Source organism: Pongo abelii, chromosome 6, assembly GCF_028885655.2.
Source record: "Pongo abelii isolate AG06213 chromosome 6, NHGRI_mPonAbe1-v2.0_pri, whole genome shotgun sequence".
NCBI classification, from domain to species: Eukaryota; Metazoa; Chordata; class Mammalia; order Primates; family Hominidae; genus Pongo; species Pongo abelii.
Window position 1 is genome coordinate 113,326,689 of NC_071991.2, and position 21,739 is coordinate 113,348,427.

The window sequence follows — 21,739 nt, forward strand, 5'->3', positions numbered from 1 at the left end:
GGTATCTCCACAACGCAATATTGAATTTAGTGCCCAACGTCCATCACAGGAATCCCTAACGACCCTACAATCTCTCTCTCTCTCTCTTTTTTTTTTTTTCTCTCTTTGCCCTGAAAATAAACTGAGAAGTTAGTATTGGGATAACTATTCCCCTTGACCCAAATAAAAAGTCCTGGGCAAACACAGGTACAAACTGCCAAAATGGAAAAAGTTCTTCTCCATCTTCAGCTAGAGGGAGGCTGGATCCCAGCTCTTTAGAAGCTAGCCCGTGGACGCCCTGAGAATCCTCTGGAGACCAGGTCAGGGTCACCGAGCTTGCCCCGCAGGGCGCCGCCCAGGACGCGGCCCCGCCCCTCACCTTGCCAGCGCCGCGCTCGGGCCGCGAAGGTGCGTGCGGCGCTCGGTGATTGGCGGCGGCCCGGAGCTGCCCGGCTGCCATTGGCTGCCCGGCCCTCTTTGTTCCCGGGTCCCTGCCGCAGGCCGGCTGCGGCGGACTGGGCGGCGGAAGTTCGACGGCGTCGGGCGAGTGGCTGCTTAGGGGCGGCGCGGGAGTTCCGCAGGTTACCCGTGTCCGCAGCGGAGCCGGAGGCCAGCTGAGCCCGGCCGTGGGATCCCGGATAGGAGAAGGAGGGGACCCATAGGACGCATAAACATGGACCTGGAAAACAAAGTGAAGAAGGTAGGGGGGCGCTCGTGGCGGGCGGCGGCTGCTTCACCTGCGCGGGTCGCGCGGTGCGCTGCGGCCGGAGGTGCCGAGGCGGGTGGGGCTCACGGGCCGCCCAGCGTGAGCCCGGCTCTGGGTCTGCGGTGCCCCGGGCCCAGGGACCCGGCCCCTTGGGTAGAGGAGGTGCTCGGCGGCCCCGCCAACTCCCCAAACTCGGGAGCAACAGAATTGGAAGCGCGAGTGAGGGCGGGTGCGGGACTCTTCTCTGCTGTCTCACGGAGTCCCAGTGGTTGGAGGTGTTGGAAACTTTACTTAAGATGTTTCAGCTCTGCTTGCGCTTCCTCAAAAGGAAAGGACGAGCTTAGGGCGAGTGCGAGCGAGACCGTGACACTTCCTGGCTCAGGAAGTTCAACTTCATTAAGCCTTTGTGGTTTGGGGCTCTGCTGTGCTTTGACAGCTCTGACCTCCTCCCTTCCAGCTGGGCTGCCTGGGGCGCTCTAAAATGAGTGTTGATTTAATGCACTGCTTTCGCACCCGTGCTGGTGATAACTTCTAATGTGAATTTTTTTTTTTTTTTTTTGGTCATTCATTGCTTGTCTACCGACCGAGGCACTGCCTCCGTCTTAGGGAATTATCTGTCAAAGAGCGCATTCTCTCTGTTTGGCAGGTAGTCCCAAAGGGCGGTTGTCACCAGCGTCTCAGCGCAGGGAGACATTTCCAGCTTGGCTGCTGCCTCGCAGGCATTGGAACCGACGGCCCTACCTGAGCCACTCCCGGGTTGTGCGGAGCCTGGTGTCGCCTGGAAGAAAAGGGTGGGGACCAGACTATGACTCAGAAGGAATGCTGATGTCACATTCGAGTGAATTGCCCTGTGCGAAAGTTCTCCTCGTTCCAGGGGATTTGCTCATATTTTACTTTGTGGTAAATTTAAGCTAGCTGTCACTTATCAAATAGAGAAGTTTTGCAGAGAGACGAAAGGAAAAATACAGAAAACAGTTTTTGTTTTTCTCGTACTCATGGTTCCTAATATTCTTATTTTATCTTCTAAACACAGTTTTTGACTTGAGCATTAATTCTATTTTATGCCCAGAACTGGATTTTTGAAAATGGATTCAAAATATTGGGTTAGGTCTGCAGAGTTTTCGGTTAGGGAGCTATTGATCAACAAAAACTTGAAATGAGAAAACAGTTGTTTTCATTCCTTACGACTAAAATTCTCAAGCACTCAAAAAGGTATCTAAGAACAGAAAAACATGAATTGTTAATAGTAGCGTGATTGCACCCTATTCTCTTCCCATTTGGTTTCTTTCTTTCTTTTAAATAACTGTAATATTTTTGGTTAATCTTGCTTGTCATGGGGGAAAAGCGGGGAAAGCATTTTGCCCGCTTAGCTTTCTGTTGATGAATACTACACATTTAGTTTTCAAGTGGGTAAGAGCTACTTAATTTAGTACTTGTCTAAAACTTGGGGGGTCTTGTCCTTGCTTTTAAGTATTTATTTGAAGACAACTTTGCAAAAGTAAACATATTTTGGGCTGGCGAGGATGAACAGGTGAAGCACAGGATTTTTAGGGTAATGACACTATTCTGTATGATACTATAAAATGGCGGATACATGTAATTATACATTAATCGAAATTCATAGAATGTAGAACACCAAGAGTAAACCCTAATGTAAACTATGTATGTTGAGGATAATGATGTGTCAATGTGTTTCATCACTTGTAACAAATGTACTACACTAATATGGGATGTTGGTAGTCCGGGAGGCTGCTGGAGACAGGAAGGCATGGGGGAGGTACATAGGAACTTCGAATTTTCTGCTCAATTTTGCTGTGAAGCTAAAAAATGCTTTAAAAAATAAAGTCTGTTTAATAAGGGGAGAAAAATCAAAGACATTTTTGAAACTTTTTGAGACAAGGAGTAATTCTGGGGGAAAAAGTTCAAAGTTAAAAATTGTATGTGCTTGCAAAGGAAAAATCCAGACGTTGTTTATAAACATTTCCTTAGAGTTTGAAAATGTGGATTATGAAGTAATGCCCTTGACATATGGTGTAATTTTCCTCGTTTATCCCCCACTTTACTTTTAAAAGTTATATTTTCAACCAAGAATCTTAACTTTCTCTAATCCTCTTCTCTGCCTCTACCACCCCAGAAAGAATTCCATAAATTAAAGGTTTTAGAGAGAATCCCATGATATAACAAATCCCTGTTTCACTACGTTGTCTTCACTGATGATTCTTAGAATCCTCAACTGGTAAATTGGAAGCTATTAAAAAACCGCAAAGATGTCCTGTTTGACTCCAATTTGTGAGTCCCTTAATAGACTTGATATTCTAACAAAAAGTTTCCCAGTACAAAAGTTTGGAAATCTCAGGAATGTATTTCACAACCTTAGCCATACTCTCAAAAAGAAATTTATGTTCCTTTTAGCAGTTGTTTTCTAACACATCCAAAGAAGGAAATATTACAAGACTATCTGATTTACCAGCAGAGTCCTCACCCTATTTTGGTACCTAGTTTTCAAGCCTCCTTTCTTTTTGACTCAGTTATTCAGGAAAATTTATAGTTTGAATGTACCTGGAGAAAAGGAAGATTAAAAGTTGGAACAAGATACAACCATTTAAATACAACTAATATGACTTCTGTTTTAAGATGTATGACATTTTTTCCTTCTAAAACTTTTACATTGTTGATTTCATGAGGAATTTCTTCCAGACAGATGAAAAGCATCATTGTTCCACATTAACATTTCATGTAAAAAGAATTAAAGAGGACTGTCTTTATTAAACAGTGATTGAGATAGATGATACTATTATAAAATTCTTGGTTTGGAAAAGGAAAGCTCGTCCACATCAGTTGTACGAATTGGGATTAATTACCAGTTAAAACCCACCATCACAAAGACAAGGGGTTTTTATAATTAGATTTTGCTATATTTTGTTTTGTTTGAAGTAAACTAGCTGTTGCTAGGATGTGGGAGCTAGTTTGGTTATACAAAGTTTTTGTTTTAATAATACTTTAGAACAGAATTTGATTCTATGTCCTTGCCCTGTCTTCTGAGTTACACATCTAGACCTCTTTCTTATTTTTTAAGTATCATCTTAATTGGCTTTGTGTCATTATGGTCCATGTCTGCTTGGGAAAAACAGTGGACTTTGAGAAGCAGAAACAGTCTCATTTTGCCGTGAATGGTAAATCATGGCCAGCAGCCAGCTGTTTTCCTCTTTCCTTTCTGTGTTACTCTCCCATGAGAATTTTTTTTTTTCAATTAAGAACATACCAACAGAGAAAGAGAACTACAATAATTTCCCTTTTACTGCCTGGAATTGCTGCAGGGCTTTCATTTTACCGTGTTCATTTTTTCTCTCCTCTCTAACCCCTTTATTTTGATTAATCCTAATATTTTGCATACTTTTCTTAAGCCTCTTATTTAATTTTACTTTTTAAAAATATGATGCATTTTAAAGATTACATGTTACTAAAAATCCCCTTTCTCTGTATCCAAACTTGTTTTCAAAACCTTTGTCATTAGCCAAAAAAGCATGGTGAAACCAAATGAATACTATTTAAAAAAGGACTAAACTACAAAGATTATTTCCATTGGAAATTAGAATGAGTTATTTGCCTTAGGTAGCCCCTGGTTGAAGTGGAAAAGGCAATATATGGTGACCTGGATGCTCAAATCTACAATTGGATTCAAGGTTTGAAGCCATTCTTGCTACAAGAATCATTGGCAAGGCTAAGGGTAAAGGTAGGGCAAGGCACATCCAGGGCTTTGCTTTAGAGGTGTTCTGCCTCTCAGAACAAGTGCAGAAGAAAATGAGTGGTCCTCGGCTGGGCTTTTATAAAACTATTCTAACCCATGGTGTGATTCATTACATTGGTAGAATATGAAAAGTCCCTTTCTCTTAATTGTCCTGAATATTGGTTGGAGAAAAAATCTATAGTAGGTTTTCTATTGATTCTGTTCCTTTATGCTGTCCTATGAAGTAGAAATAGGAATTTATATCTCTACTGGCTATTACCTATGCCCCATCAACTCACCCCATGGCTTTGCTTGTGCATGCCCATACTCCATCTACAGTTCTAAATTTTTTCCATCCTTCAAGGACCACCCCTCACACTGCACACTCCTCTAGGAAATCTTTCTCCATGCTGCCACCTATATGAAAAATATTTTCTCCTTTTCTCCTGAATTCCCAAAACATGTTATTGGTAACACTTAGGACACTAATCACTCTCCACCTCTGGATTATACTTATCTGTTGTATGTTTCACCTTCTTATCTTGCTTACAAACTTCTTGAGAGATGAATCCATATCCTGTTACACTTACATGGTTATTTTGTTTGCTGTTCAAAGCAACCTTAGGAAGTAGGCCTTAGCCCCATTCTCAGGATGAAGAAACTAAAGTTTAGATAGCGTAATCTGAAACCTTACTATAGAGAACTTTACTGTGAACTTGAACCATAATCTGAAGAATCCGTTCTCCTTCCATCATGCCAGCTAGGCCGAGTCTTGTATTCTTCATCTTGCTCACTAAATATATGTGGAATGATAACTGTTATAAAAAGAGAAATAAAATAAGGTACATTTCAACACTTTCATTTTTTAAAGGAATTATATTTGAGGAAGTGGTTTATATTCCAATAAAATCACCATCCTACTAGTTTTCTATATTTTGTTTCTACTTTGTCCATGTTGTGTGTATTCCCTTAATGTAAGTTGCCATTGACATTCTTTGGGCAGAGGCAAAGTATACGAAAAGTAAAAGTATTGTGAAAAGGAATTTCTGGGAAACTTCTACAGTCAAAGAAATAGCATAAACTCCAATAATATTCTGTACCTTATCTTCTAAGATTCTCCCAACTTCCTGACTTTTGGTGTGAGCCAGTGGTAATGCTGTCTCCTAACTATGTAAAATGGCCCTAGGTAACAGTGACCCTGTATTTGGCCCTTTGTTTTGTTAAGTTTAACCAGTGGCATCTGGAACTATAAAGGGATGCTCATGGTCTTTTCTCCTATTGAGCTCTGCAGTTGAGAGAAAGCCTTACACATAGCATCAGTAGGCTAAACCTCTTTTCCCTAGTAGCAAAGTGTTCAGAGTGCCTCTGGAGTGGCAGACCAGACAGCTAAGAATGGAGCAGCTAAAAAGAAACAAAAAACAAACAAACAAACAAAAAACCTCTTAATATTGGGAGAACTATTTTTTTGTTTTAATTTCCCATTCTTCATGCAAAAACATTTCTTATGAAGCTGAGAAGCTGTGGGAAACACCAAAATGATCAGATATTTCATGAGGCTCTCATGGAGCTCCAGAGTGACATCCAGCATTGTGAGCATGGGATCAACATCATAGCCCATCAGTGTGCAACACGAGTTACGAAGAGGGGCTTTCTTAGTGGAAAGAGAGTGATAAATTGGTAACATGGAAGCTACTTCCTGTGTTCTTTTTCTGAGAACTAGAAGAAGGAATACAAGTTGGCCCCATGCTAATGTGTATATACCTTTTTCACATACCAATCACCAAAGTGTGTTTAGAAATTAGGAAAGGTCAGTAAGTCTCCAGTATATATAAACATCTATAGTGTATGGAAAGGTCTTCCATTTCCATTTTTTCACTTCCATTTATCAGTATAATATATTTAATATAATATAATATATTTAAAATTACCCTAAGCTGAGAGTTGGTAGATCCGAGTCCACTATTTTTTGTGATATTAACCACTTTGGCTATCAATTTCTATTTATATAAAAATCAGTAGGGGAACCAGATGATTTCTGAGGTTTCTCCAAGTCCTGTGACTCTTTGATCATGGGAAATAATATCAGTAGTCTACCACGTGTAATGTTCCACAGTGCTTTAAAATCACACAAATGAAGAACATATAAATATATGTATAAATGTATACATGAAGGAGATGGCATAGTTTAAATGTTAGTGAATTCCATGAAGAACCTATAGATTGAACCAAACAATTTTTTTCCACAAATCTTAGCTATTTTCAACTTGTTTCTACTTAATTTTCATAATATTTGTGGAGGTACTTGAAGATATTAGGTTAAGTTTAATTAATTAACCTAATAAATAAGGCTCTGAAGGCTGTAATAGTGTGGGTCCCATAAGTCTAGGAGTGATGTATTATTTACCTTGGTATTTAATTATGGGAAAATGAAAAATAATGGAGCATTTATTTTCTTTAAAAGTCATCTCTCTCAAAATAAGGCTGTTAAAATAATTTAAAAAGATTAAAAAAAAAACTATATGAGTGCTTTTTTACATACCATGCACTATTCTAGACTCTGGGGTTATAGTAGTGAACAAGAATGACACTGAACTTAAGCTTGTATCATAGAATTATGCTATTGCAAGTGATGATAGAGCAATGTAAATATTGTAAGTAAGCACAACTGGGATTATACCCGTCAGTGAACTCTTGATAGGTTAGCAGTACACTACATTTCTAACACAGACAGTGAGCAATTTTGATGGTGATCCCTGGGGTTGATTCTTGCTTTTGCAAACTTTGTAATTAGGGATTCTTATTTCATTTGTTTTAAGTAATGGCAAATGTAAAAGATGGGAAAATGAGAAAGCAGCTTTTATGTATTAGAATGTGAAAAAGATTATGAATGCATAAAGCTATACAAATAGACTTACACCTATAATATACACAAACTATAAGTCTTCTCCCTGACTACAAATGCCTTACGAAAGAGTCATTCTTGGATTTCCTGTTTGCAGTCATAGCTAATTTTTGTTTGGTAACTATTGCCGTGGTAACCAAAATTATGATTTTAAAAGAATTATTTATTAAATCATTAATATGTAGGAAATTATTTTACTTTTTACAAGGTGGTGGTATCCAGGGAAATTATATTATTAATTATGAAATCAACTTTTTCTAGGAGAGGAAGATAAGGAAACAAAAGACTAATCAAAAACATTTCAAAACCACAGATTTTCAGGATTTTAAAGAAAAATAATTTGGTAATTCATAACTTCACCACTGTTCTTTGAGTAAATATCCATTTTTAAAATTTGCCTCAAGCACTATTAGAGGATTAAATTTAGAGGTTATGCTTTTCAACTGCCCAACTACAATCTTTTGACTCCTACAAAAGAGCTGCCATTTAGCATGGTTTTGTCAATTTTCTGTTCTAAGTGCCCTGTCTACCTAACATTCTGGTTAGATAATGGGGAATTAGAGCGATAAGGATATGCATGACTATAATTTTCTAAGTATCACTGTATTTATTTTGGTCAAATTCAAAAAGTAAAAGAGCATAGTTTAGAATTGCCAATTTCTCTGTTCCTTAGTCTGTTAGAATGGTGGGGAGTTGGCTCAGATTTGAGCATGGCTTAAAGTGGGAGAGCCTTATTAGAAACCAGCCTAGTGGGGATTGCTGAGATCTCATCTGTTGAATGACAGCAAAGTTCCTACTCTGTAAATATGCTTAATCTGAAATGCTGAATTATCCTCAAACCATGAGTGATTCAGCTTGTGTTTATCACTGTGACATTCTGGCCACTGTGAAAAGCTGTAAACAGGAGTTTCAGGGTGTTCATTGCATAGCTTATCTGAGCAGCGAGCCCAGCAGAAAAGATGGGCTTTCAGCCCAGCAGAAATGCCTTGATAAGGAGTCCATTAACGCATTTCTAGCCACAGTGAACTTTTCCCTTGCTTTGTTTGATGATAAAGTGATATCATGTTTCATTGAAAAATGACCATGTAGATGTTAGGTGGATTTTTGTTTTTATATGAGCATAACGTGATAGTCTTAACAGAATGAGTCATAAAGTAAGGATCAAGGATCTGATTTTTCCTTTATGAGATACTGGCCTACAATAAAAATAAATGGGGGTTAAAAAAAGTTACCCTTTTTTTTTGTAGAGAATATTAAAAGTGCAGTTTAGATTTAAAACTACAGACTCTAAACTCCATATCTACCAGTATCACCTCTTGAGCAAAATACCGATGTCAGCTTTGATAGATTTTTTTTTCTTTTATTGTTATTATTATTATTATTATTATTATTATACTTTAGGTTTTATGGTACATGTGCGCAATGTGCAGGTAAGTTACATATGTATACATGTGCCATGCTGGTGCGCTGCACCCACCAACTCGTCATCTAGCATTTTTTTAAAGAGAAGGAAGGAAGAAAGATGAGTGAGCAAGACAGATGTGTAAGTTAACTACAGTGCTGGATAGAATGACATAAGTGCTATAATACAATGTTTTTCTTATCTGGGATAAGGAACCTTTTTATAAACAAAAATTTATCATTGGCTGATATTTTTAAAAATACAATAAAAATTTATTACTAAAACAAAAGACAAATACAGGGCCAATTTAAAAAATTATTAAATGCAAGAGACACAAAATTACTTGAAGTATATAGTAGCTCCTAATTGCCTACTGTCAGTTTCTCTGCCTATCTCATCACAGGCTAGTGACTTAACAGTTTGCGAAATGCCACTTTGAGTAGCACAGCAATAATAGAAATACAAACAACTGTTATGAAGTCTCAGAAGCAGAAGTAACTAACTTTAATTGTGTGGGTTGGGATTATTTTATCAAGGAAACACCTCCTATAGAATAAAGAAGCTTTCATTAGGCAAAGAAAGCATTCCATAAAGAGGAAATAGCATAAACCAAAGGTACCTAGCTGTGAAAAGTCAGTAAAACCACCATTAACATTTTCAGTTTTGTCTCTTCTAAAATAAAGCTAAACTAGATGAGCTGCAGTAATTTGTAATTTTTCCACAGTAAGGTTTGAATTAAAGAAGTATGTCACTGAGCTAGTATAAGACCCTAGCCCACAGCTGAAGAGTTTCTGATCTCCCTTGACTTTGATGATTATTTAATACGTTGTGTCATCTATTGAGAGAGAGGAGGAAATTTCACAGTAGAGTCTAGCTCATGTAGGCTTGTCTGGACTCTGAGCTATGGACTGGGACCACATTGGTGCCAGGTTTTCATCCTCCTTAGATCAGTGAAGCAAACAGTAAAGGTCATGCCCAACTGCAGGAGCACCTTTTAAGCCTCTTCTTATGCCAAAGCAGTCACATGTCCAGTCCTGAAGTCAAGGAGAGGAGAAGTCCAGTCTAGCAACTATGAGGCTACGGCAGGGATATGATGTTGAATACTATTACGTGGGAATGAAGGATTGGGACCATTACTTCAGTCTACCACGTGTGCTGTAGAGGGACAGTTGAATGTAGGGGCTTGAGGATACTTTTCTGAAGATCTTTCATGTATCAAGAGTATTCTGAGATGATACTCTGTACAGTATCACAGACTACACATATTTCAAAACAAGGTAGTTTTTGGTCATTCCAAAACTGTAGAGGAAAGTTAACTTTGCAGTATCCCTTACTTGATTTTTAGGGTGTCCATTTTTTAATCTAGTCATTCTTCTGTTAGCTTTGAAACATAGACCTCTCCAAATTTGTTCCAGCCGGGTCATGTGACTTCCATGTTGCATGAAGAAATGTAAAACTCATTTCTTTGGGAAATGGCAAGTTGCCTAAGATTTTGAAGGGGAATTACAAAATATTACCTTTTATATACTGCAGCAAATGGAAAATATATTCTGTGAACATTCCAATAATATGTGTTAGACTCTATCTTTGATAATGGGATAGAAGGTTATCCCAAGAGAATTGGCAGAATTTAAAGGTAAAAAGAGGCAAGACAGATTTCAGTGGCCTGACTCCACAGCTCTTTTAAGATGTCCCAGGTAAACCAGTAGTGATGTTATTCATTGTTACTTTCTCATGGACCAGATGAAATTAAGCTGGAGGGTAGGATCATCCTGTGGACCACTGTTGCCCACTTTTCTCTAACAGTTAGGGAATTTAAAGGAAGCAGTGCAGACTTTGACTTTTCCAGACATAGATTTGAATCCCACCTTTGATATTTACTGAGTAATTTGGCAACAGTTGGTCCTTGGTTTCAGAGATCTAATCTGCAAAACATGGATAGTACTTCTTTATTGGATTATTGTGAAATTAAATAAAGTAGTACATGTAAATGTTTAGAACAGTGCCTGACATGTAGCAAATACCTGATCACTGTTGATTATTAATGTTCTCTGATCAGTTTTGTTTAGTTAGTTAGACCTTAGTACCAGTAAGTAAACGTTTTGAGAACCAGAATTGCATTAAAGTTGGGTATCAGCTGTAGAACCCTAGGTTCAGTTCTTGGCCCTGGCGTTTATTAGCTGTGTGAATTTGGGAAAGCTACTTAGCCCTGTGAACCTTAGTATCCTCATCTGAAAATGGGTTTCAACTATCCACCTCACAGGGTTGTAAGGATAATCGAGATGAATATCTTAAAGCACAAAGTATGGTGCCTACACATAGACAATAAACAAATGTGTCATAATCCTCTTCAAGAAATCCAATCTAGAGGGAAGAAAATCCTGCATAGATCTTCATGCTGTTTAACAGACACCTGAATATATCATCAAGAATTTTATGATGGCGTGCTCTCAGTAAATTATTGCCACTTTGTGCTTTGTTGGAGACAAAGAAATATCCATTTAAAGTTCGATAACTGGGGGATATATTAAATTACTGGATTTAATATATCCTTTTGCTAATTTAAAAATTTAATATATTTAATGTATCCTTTTGCTAATTTAAAAATTATTCTGATTTATATTTTTATAATGAAATTAAAATTTATAAATATTTCTGGAACTTGAGTACCTACCATGTGCCAATCGCTATGCAAAGGATTCAAAGCTGTGTATATTAGGTTCCCTGAGAAAGCACTTGATTGAACACTGCAACGTATTGTGGTCCCGTGTAGGGAATTGGTATGTTTCCCTAACTGGAATCTTCCTCAGAGTTTCTGAGGTAAATTACAGAAATGGTTGCAATTCTTTGCAGCACTTCCCATTAAAAAGTGGAGTCTGTTTTCCTTCCCTTTGAATCTGGACTGCTTTCTAACTTACTTGGATCAGTAGAATGTGGTAGAAGTGGTGTGTGAATCCTAAGCTTGGACCTCAAGACACCTTGCTTGCTTCTATTGCTCTGTTGCTGGGATTTAAGTCTTCACAGCCTCCCACAGTGAAAGCTGTGGAAGGAGTCTTACAGAGGACTGTCCCCACTCTGAATTATCCTCATATTCCTCTGTACATCTGAAAGAATCAAGAATCAATGTACTGAAACTTCTCTAATTTCATTGGTGGCTTAAGATTGAGCCCACTTTCTGCTCTAGACGAATCTAATTTTGATTTTTGTGCTTGTTGTTCCATTAAAGTGAAGGAAAATTAAATTAACATGCAACTGCAATTTTATCTTAGTTGTAAATAGGTGGTATATGCATATTTTGAAAATTGTCTGATTTCCTTGAATCACTAGACAAATTTTAAATGATGTCTGTGCACCTTCTTTAGTGGTATAGTCTAAAGATAGAGCAAAAAGTATGGTAATCCAAACCACTTCTCTGATACATCAGAAGTTAAAACATGGGTCAAAAATTAGTTAAGGCTCTTTGATTTATGCAGCACAACATATCAATAAACATAATTCTTTTTTTTTTTTTCCAGAATAAGGGATGGTGTGAAAAGGGTATGCAATAAATAAATAAGCAAGCATGAGGACCTGGCAGTAGGGTTCTTACATCTCTCCCTTCCTTTCCTGGTTTCCAAGACCCCTCTCCTTGCTATAAGACTTTGTTTTTGTTCTAAATGCCTGTGAATGCTAATTTGGGGTAAAAGAGAAAAATGAGGAGACTGTCTTTTTGCACCCCCTTTTCTGTTTTCTTTGCTGTCTCTGTTGGGCATTACTCTCTAGGTTTCCTTGGATCCTCCTGCTCCTCTGGGCAGCCTCCTTCAGTGAAGCCCTTAGCCAATGCCATGAGTCTTTTCTTTCATTCTCCAGTCTGTGAAAACACATCTGTACTGCCGTCTTTTTCTGCATGTGCTCCAGTTAGTTAAAGAATTAGTGGCAATAAATCACTTAATTGTACAGTCAACCTACGCATCCTGTCACCCATGTATGATAATGGGTTACCCCTGAAGAAATAATACCATGGCCCTTAGGCATCGCAAGAATGATCGCAGTATTCAAGTTCGGGGATAAAGAGCCTTAATTAAGACCTCTCAAAGCAGCTCTCTGTGGGATCCACCCTTTAGAAGCAGCTGTGGTGATAGTGACACAAGACCAAATTAGGAATGTTTGCCATGATCTAGATTCTTTTATGGAACTCCTACAGATGCCTTTTGGAATCAGGTTTTTAAAGTCCCTTTTATAGCAAATAAATAGGAGGTTTTGAGGGCTGTTTATGAGCGCATTCCATTGCAGTGTCCTTCAGTGGAGCCAGAGCTCAGCCAATCCTAATTAAGAAGCAATTTCAGCTGCAGTCATCGCTTATTATAATAATTGTGACATTTTTATAGCCCTACATTGTCTTTCTCAAAGTAACGGATTCAGGAGAAGGCCTTTTCTGAGTAGAGTCCGCAGAAGAGGTATTCTATTGGTAAGCAATTCAAATGACTTCCCTCATACAGTAGTATAAAAATAATTTGATAGCAGACCGTTTGAAAAATGTTTATAAGGAACCAGCTTAAACTGAGCAGATGGAATATATTTTCATCAGTTGCTTACCTAAAATAAGTACAAACCTTTTTTATTTTTAAAAAGGGGGGCCTAAATTTTGCTCCTAATAATATTGTAAGGTTACATATTAGGTTTCAAATAGATAAGTAGTACTGTGAGGGAAGGAACTACTAACTGTAAATACTACCTAATTTGAATCAAGTAATTTTGGCTCCTGATATCACATGGAGGTACTGAAATTTATTTTATTTTACTTAATTCCATCTCCAGGTGGATTTATATAATAGAATTTAAAAGTTTATATAAATCTTCTCCAATTTTTATTCTGTGTTCTTTAAGGACAACTGTGGCATATTATAAAAATTGTGAAAATTTTCTCCCAAATATATTTGGTATTTTAATAATCTGGTTTGCAGCTGTCTTCTGTAACACAAGTGTGTGTGTATGTGTATGTACACAAGTGTGTGTAACTATATATTGAGAAAGAAAATGAGACTTAGAGGGTAAAAATCATATTCTACCCTGTCTTCTGAAAGATCATTTCCTGGTTCTTACTGAGTGAACAACTAACAAATTGAGGGGAATAAGTATTTATGAGGAAGGAACAAAGTTCTGCTTTAGATGCCCATTGGGTGAAGAGAATTTAAATATTTGAAATGGGCAAAATAAAGAGAAGTGGTAGCTAAGTACCCCATATAACCCTGTTCCCCTTTATAATATATCTATCTCATCACAAATCACTTAGTCTTTGGATTTAAAATCAAAACAGAAAAGAGGATATAGTAGGCAGCATCTAAGATGGTTCCCAATTACTCCCACCTACTAGTAGTCACACCCTTATGTATTGCCCTCCCATTGAGTGCAGGCTAGCCTGATCAGTTGCCAAAAAATGAAATGTGGCAGAAGCGATGGCATCACTTCCGAGATTAGGGATTACAGCTTCTATCTTGTGGTTCTCTTGCTGTTTCTGGGATCACTTGCCCTGGGGAGAACCAGCTACCATGTCCTGAGGTACCCATGTGGGCAGGCCCATGTGAGAAATCTTAGAAGTGGGTATCTCCCTAGTCGATCCTTGCAGCCCAGCTGACCCCGATTGCAAACTTGTAAGAGACGCTAAACCTGCCCATCTACTTAAGCCACTTCCAAATTCCTGACCCACAGAAACTATGATATGATAAATGGTATTTTCAAATCCTAAGTCTTGGGGTAGTTTGCAACCAATACAGAGGTGTGAGGTGTTCCATTATGAATCTAGAAATTTAGTGATTTGAAAAATATGAAAAGAATGATATTTTGCTTCATTATATTGCACCAAGTACTGCATAATGTATATAATCTTACATATAATATAGCAGATAATTTTTAGTATTAGTCATGTCTACATGTTTTGAGTAAACACCTTTCAACTTTGAAATATAATTTGTCCATTTGTATTTCTTGCTCATTCTTTTAATTTTTTTTTTCTCTTGCTGTAACATTGAAAGAGACCTATTTTACATCAGGACCCTGGAGATTTTTCTTGACTCACACCTCATTCTTCTGAGGATCCCCTTGTGTGTAAATTTATCACCTCCAGGACTTCCATGTTAGTGTAACTGATGTGCAGACATTCAGCTTCCTCATAATAAGTCCCAGGTTTTGCCTAGGATGGAGGAATTCCTGCCTAGCAAACAATGAGCAGTCTTTAAGATCAAAATTGATTATTCTAGAGAAGTTACAGATGAGGAATATTACCCTTTAAATTACTGTTTACCTTTTTAGTTTCAGTTTGGAGGGAAAAAAAAAACAGTGACTCGGTAGTGAGTGCATAGGGTTTGAGTCAGAAATGCCAAGATGCAAATCTCCCTTCTGCCACTTGCTAGCTGGGTAGTCTTAGGCAAGTTAATTTCTTCAAGTCTCAATTTCCTTTTTATGAAATAGGGATGATAATACTTTTCCAATAGGTTGTTGGGGATTAAATGTGATGGTTATATGTATTTTGGCTGGCAGGTAGTAACATTTTAACAAACAGTGGTTGAGGTGTTTTTACTAACACTTCCACCATCACAACCCTCAGTGCTCATTTTTTAAAGTATAGTTAAAAACACTTCAACGTATCCTGCCAAAACTAAAATTTATTATTGTTTCCTAGAATGTAGCAGGATCTACTTCTGCTCTTCTTCAAATATGTTACTGTATTTATTGAGGTATAGATGTTTTGAGTAATCAGCTACAACTTGATTACATCTCAAACTCAAGTAGAGAAATTGTCTTGATGACAATACCTTTGTCATTAACTTAATACTGTTACTGCCTTAAGAAATGTAGGGATAGATTGAGTAGGAATCATCTACTTTAATTTGTTAAAGTCCCAGAAAATTTGACCTACTACCTCCAGAATATATTTTATTACAAAATATTTAGGCAGAAAGAACACTTGTTTCCTTTTCATTCCTAACATAATAGTCTGTGTGATTATTTACTGCTGTCTGTGAACAAAAAAGATTTCTGACCATTTGGCTTACAGTGGATTTCATGATAGAGATGCGTACAGGGCTTCTGGCTTTATACATCTAAGCTGAAAAGGTGAGGGGATGTGGAAGTGAATCCTAGAATCTGCAGTAAATAGTTTTATTCCTGTTTCCTTATGGATGAGCCGTGTTGACAACTAAAGACCCTTAATTGATTATTCTTCTTGAGCTATAATATTTGGTGTTCAGTTAAAAATTCCATTACATTCTATTTTTCAAAGCTGATTTAGGAAATAGTGCTTCTTTATCAGGGCTTTCCATATTATGACCTATCTTTAGGCACTATTTATTGGTTAAGAGCAGTCATAGCTCTGTCCCAGTTTCCTCATGTGGATAAAAATGTGGGTAGTAATAGTATCTCAGACTCTCATAAGATTGTTACAAGGATAAAATGAGATAATCCATGTAAAATACTTAGAACCATGCATGGCAATGTAAGTGCTCAATAAAAATCAGCTGCTGCTTTTATTATCACCACCCCTTCCAGTGTCTTTTTGTGTGTGTGTAAAAGGCAGTGGAAGTTCCTTGGGATAAAGATATGTTATGATAAATATCGTTTGGTAATTAAAACAAAACTTTCTAGCACTACTGTAAATCTCAGACACTGTGGCAGGTACTAGGAGTTCAAATATGAACAAGAAAGCTCACAGTCTAATGGGGGTAAATTGATGTGCACACAATCATAGTATAGTAAGGAAGGACTTAATAACACAATTTGTGCCAAAGGGATAGTTGAAGAAAGGTATCACAGAGTTACTGACATTAGAATTGAGTCTATGGGCCCAGCAGAGAGAATGACTTTGGCAGATGGAGAAGAAGAGGAACAGAGATTCAAGCAAAGTGAAAAACTCTGCTTAAAACAGAGAGCGGCTGGAGGGGAGTGATGTGAGGAAGGCAGGTGATGCCAGGCTTTAAAGGATCTTCTTTTCATGCTAAGAAAAGTAAAATTCATTGAACTTATTAAAACCATCTAGCAAGGGGAGTGTTATGATTATCTTTAGGTTTATAAAAATGATTTTGAGAATAGCAATACAATGTCATACAAAATGATCAGTTAGGAGAGTATGGTCTCAGGATGATATGATGTGAGTTTGAACATGAACACTCGAGTGCAGATGAGGGAGCGGACTGTGTGGTTTTTAGAAAAGAGACACTAGAATTTGAAGCATAATAAGCATGGCTAGACAAGGACAAGGAGGCCTCTGGGCCCCAGGTTGGGTGACCAAGTGGGTGGTGACAACTTTGTCTTCAGTCTTCTTCTCATGTATTTCAGACTTGAGTAAGTGAGAGATGGAAAGTTTTTGTTTTTATTAGCAAAGAAAGAGAAATGTAGCAGATTTATTAGGAATGACTGATTGTAGCTCTTAATCACACTAGTTCTTTGTATTCTTACCTAAGAAAGTTGGCAAAATAATAAAGTGTGCAACTATTTTTATATTTGTTTGGTTTTCTGTGTAACCTACACTTTTTATTTTTTGTATGTATGTATGTATTTATTTATTTATTTTTTGGAGATGGAGTCTCATTCTGTCACCCAGGCTGGAGTGCATGGCGTGATCTCAGCTCACTGCAACCTCTGCCCTCTGAGTTCAAGTGATTCTCCTGCCTCAGCCTCCTGAGTAGCTGGGATTACAGGCACCTATCACCGTGCCCGGCTAATTTTTGTATTTTTTTTAGTAGAAACAGGGTTTCACCATCTTGGCCAGGCTGGTCTTGAACTCTTAACCTTGTGATCCACCCGCCTCAGCCTCCCCAAGTGCTGGGATTACAGGCATGAGCCACCGTGTCTGGCCAACCTACACTTTTTTGGTAATGCAAATCTTGTTAGAGATTTGGAAATAGGCAATGAACCAAAAATTTCAAATTTTAAATCTTGTGTCAGATCTTAATAAAAATATATTGATTGGGTGGGGGACTTCACACTGGATTTCTAAGAGAGCCATTTGCTAAGAGGAATTATTTAGATATGTAGTTCCTTTGTCAAGGATATTTATCTGGATGAATAAAATCTAAAATACTTCCGAGTGTAAATGAATATATATGTATGTATATATACATGCATATGTGTGTGTATATATGATAGGTGGATAAACATGCATGCACACACACACTGAGAAAGGGGGAGTGGGAGAGAGAGATGTATATTTCATATGATCTACCTTCATTCCAATATTATTAAAGAAGTCTTAGTAACGCTTGTTTAGTAACCACATAGGATTCTTTACTCCAGAGGGAAATTTGGTTATGAAAACAGCATGAATCAGATGATCTCACCCTGAATACTGCATTAATATCTTCCAGACCCAGATTGTCTCCAAATCAACTCAGACCATGTTTGAAATACCAGATGTTCCATACTCTTTTTTTCCTTTTTTTTTTTTTTTTTAAGTATCTGACATGCAATACCTTTTTCTGGGTCAGAAGGGTCACCTGAAATGTTGCCAACCTATTCGACTGCTTAAAATTATGAATATGGATAAATAGATTCCATTCCCATTTCTTACTCTAAAATAAGCAGGGGATAAAAGGGTGTTTGGAGGCACAGATCATGGGAATATAAATTCAGTTTATGGAGCCTGCAGTTAAAGATACTTAAGTCCTATTTGTCTATGATTCGTGTTTCATAGTAAAATTATGTAGTCACATATTTTTTTCTTAGGACCTTGATAGATAGTCCCAAAGCCTGACTGTAGTTTCTCCCAATATAGTCAATCCAAAGGACCTGTTTTCTTGGATGCTGAAGAAGAAAAATTATTCTGTCATATCCTTTTATTGATGCTGGCCAGAAAGTGTTACTAAAATTATATGAAGTAGACAGCTTTGAGACTTGTGGGCTTATGAAAAACATGTGTTTTTAGGCACTAAGTGTTGAGTCTTCAGGGAATACCGTATCACATTTACTGTTGAAATTATGTTAAAATAATTATGTGCAACGGGACTGAGTTTTATCATTCACAGCTTAAGTCTTTTGTTTCCTATGCATACTTTATAAAACTACTCCACCAAACTGAGATACAAGTGATTCTGACTTCTGAGAGTCATTAATATATTAGCTTTTTCAAATAATTATTTTCTATTTAGTGATTAAACTTTGAGCAGATGACCATGCTGAATAATAACCAAACTAAGACACAGTTAATCTGACACATGATTTGCAATAAAATTAAAAGGTATCTTGGAGCCCATCTAGTTTAATTTCGTCATTATCTAGATGAAGCCTAAAGAAGAAAGATCACTTTCAAAATCCCTGAACTCACCAGTGACACTCTGACCAGAACGCAGTTTTCCTGACTCTCCTCCAGGGATCTTTCTACATTTTCAGAGTTCCCCGTTAGCTCTCTAGTATCTATAACTATATATTATCATTTCCTTAATATTTGGTAATTCTCACAACATAGATACAACATACAGGTACACCTATCTTGGTTATATTAGTCCAAGGGTCTAGATTTAACTTTCCAAACAGCTAGTTCGCCTTAGCTGAGGAGCTAACCCTCTCTGGGCTCCCCTTCCTCCCCACCACTCTCTCTTGCACCCTGGGCATCATTAAATAACACCTTCCCTATTTATATCCCTCAGCAAGAGTTCTCCAGCCCAGACATCTGTAGATACCTTGTAGGCAGAAACTAACCTACAAGATTTGGATGTCCAAGAATAGTAATAGCCTTGGCTCTTCAGGAAAGGAGAAGAACCCTAAGGAGAAGGTGTGGTCTATGCTGAGGGTAAAAGAGAAGGGATGAGAAGAATTCTGGGTCCTGGACTTCAGGGAATCCTGAATACAAAGTGAATAATGGAGAGAAATTAGAGAAGCCCTTAGAGTAGATGGGGTTCCAGATCCTTGAACTGAAACCAAGAGGAGTTGAGGAACTTCAGTTCTTGTGACACTCTGCCGAAAATAGGCCCTAAGAAACTGTACTTGGGGCAGTTCTGGCTGTGAAACTCCTTTTACCACAGATTAGAGTCCATATGCTTTCCTTTATCTGATATGCGTTTGACTTATGAAGGGGAGGATAGTAGATGATTAGATGCCTCAGTTGGAGTGGGAACAGAGCAGAAGAAATTTGCCTCACACTGGTAGAGGTATGTCTGCTACCATGCAATTTTATAATACAAATTGGATTTAACAACTGCATTCTAAATTATAATTCATTCTGAAACTAGGCACATCCTAAACAAGGAAAATGCTAGAGTGTGAATCACATATCTTCCTTCTTGGAGAGGCATTGTTTTTGTTTCCTAAAAGAGGGTTGATAAAGAGGATAAAAATATGGGAAAAGTTCTCACCCAATAATGTGGCATAAGTCAGAGATCTTCAGCGCTGGTATCAATGAGATTTAAGTTTTGTAGCTATATACTTATGGCTATAAAATACATGTCTTACTGAAATGTTCTCAGGAAAACAAGTTTATTGCCAGTCTGAAACTCTAATTTCTCTAGCTGCTAAAACTGATTTTGAAAACTTGGTGTCATTTTTGTTTGTGTTTGGTGTGTGTGTTTGTTTTTAATTAGGACTGCTTCCATTGGGTTATAGTAGGAGAAACTGTATCATATTGCCGTGACCCATTCCACTCTCTTTCACTTACTTGCTCTCTGTCTGTGATGTTTAAAAGTTCCCTCACACTTAAGTCTGAGCATGTGGGGAAAATGAAAGTGTTCGTGTTTGGAACGGTAGAGGGGCACTTTTTCCAGGCAGTCACAAATCTAACTGGAAAGAGTCAATAAAAAGATTAAGTTGGCCTTCCAGGCAGCGCCCAAGGGCAAAAGAACCCTGGAACAATACTTTCTGGGTTTTCCAGAGCGGCCTGCAGAGCCAGTTTCTCAAGTTACTGCTTTTCCCAAGGCCTGGTCTCCTGGTCCCTGTGAGGGCTTCCTGAGCTTCTGCTAGCAGAGCTTGAGAGGTGCTCTTGCTCCTCACCTTCCCCCTGTTGCCCTGTGGCTTTCCTCTTTACCAGTCTTCTCCTATCTCTGAGGATGTCATCCTCTGTTAAGCCGGTAGCCTAAGGCATGGCATTGAATACTTCAAGAGGTTTAGTTTCTTCCTTGGGAAAATGAAAAGAAAAGGAAAACAAAACAAAGTACTCCGCCTGCTACAAGGCTAGCCCTGTCACCCTGAAAGTGCTTTACAATTTTTTGGCTCTTCCCTTGCCCTCTTCTGCCACAGGCCTTGTGTATGGTGTTTCCTCTGCCCTGAATGCACTTCTCTGAGCCAAATTAGATACTGCTCGCCTTTCCATTGCAATTCATGCACCTCTCCTTCAACGAAGCTTCCCCAACCTTATTTAACTTGTCTTCCTTTTTAAAGCTCTCAGAAAGTCATCTACACTTAGAGATGGTGCAAGAGTGTTTCTGGATTTGTAGTTCTTTTCCTTGGGGCAGAAATTAGCTAGTGACTCTCTTTGGAAGACAAGAGCTCCCATTTGACACTCTAGTCATCTGCCCCCAAAGAACAGTAGAGCAGGAGCCAGATGCTGAGTTTTAGGTCTGGTTTGCTATTGAGTAGCTGTGCAACCAGGAGCAAATTATCCCTCCTCTCTGGATTCTATTTTCCTGATCTCTTACATGAGGGAGATGCCTAGTCCTGTCCAGAATAAGAATATGTGGTACACTTTAAAAGAGCAGCAGTTCATGAAATACCACCACCTCTAGTAATTCTATTAATAAAATGATAGCTATTTTAAGAATATATTGATGAAAAGAGTCAAACTCCATAAAAGTATTTGAAGATCTTATTCTGAGCCAAATATGAGTGATCAATGGCCTATGACACAGCCCTGAGGAGACTCTGAGAACATGTGCCCAAGGTGGTCACGCTACAACTTGGTTTTATACATATTACAGAGATGCAAGACATCCATCAATACATGAAAGATGTACATTGCTTCAGTCTGGAAGGACAGGACAACTGGAGGTGGGGGTGGTCCTTCCAGGTCATGGGCAGATTCACAGATTTTCTGATTGGTGATTAGTTGAAAGCCTTATTATCTAA

The 21,739-nt window shown here is 38.1% G+C and overlaps 1 protein-coding gene across 1 annotated transcript in view; it reads left to right on the forward strand.

Moving 5' to 3' along the window:
- Positions 1-558: 558 nt before the first annotated feature.
- Positions 559-21,739, forward strand: part of TES (testin LIM domain protein) — a 50,264-nt gene continuing 29,083 nt past the window's right edge. Inside the window, 1 exon segment of the mRNA NM_001131083.1 lies at positions 559-679. Within this exon segment, the coding sequence (NP_001124555.1) occupies positions 653-679 (27 nt within the window). The 5' untranslated portion in view covers positions 559-652.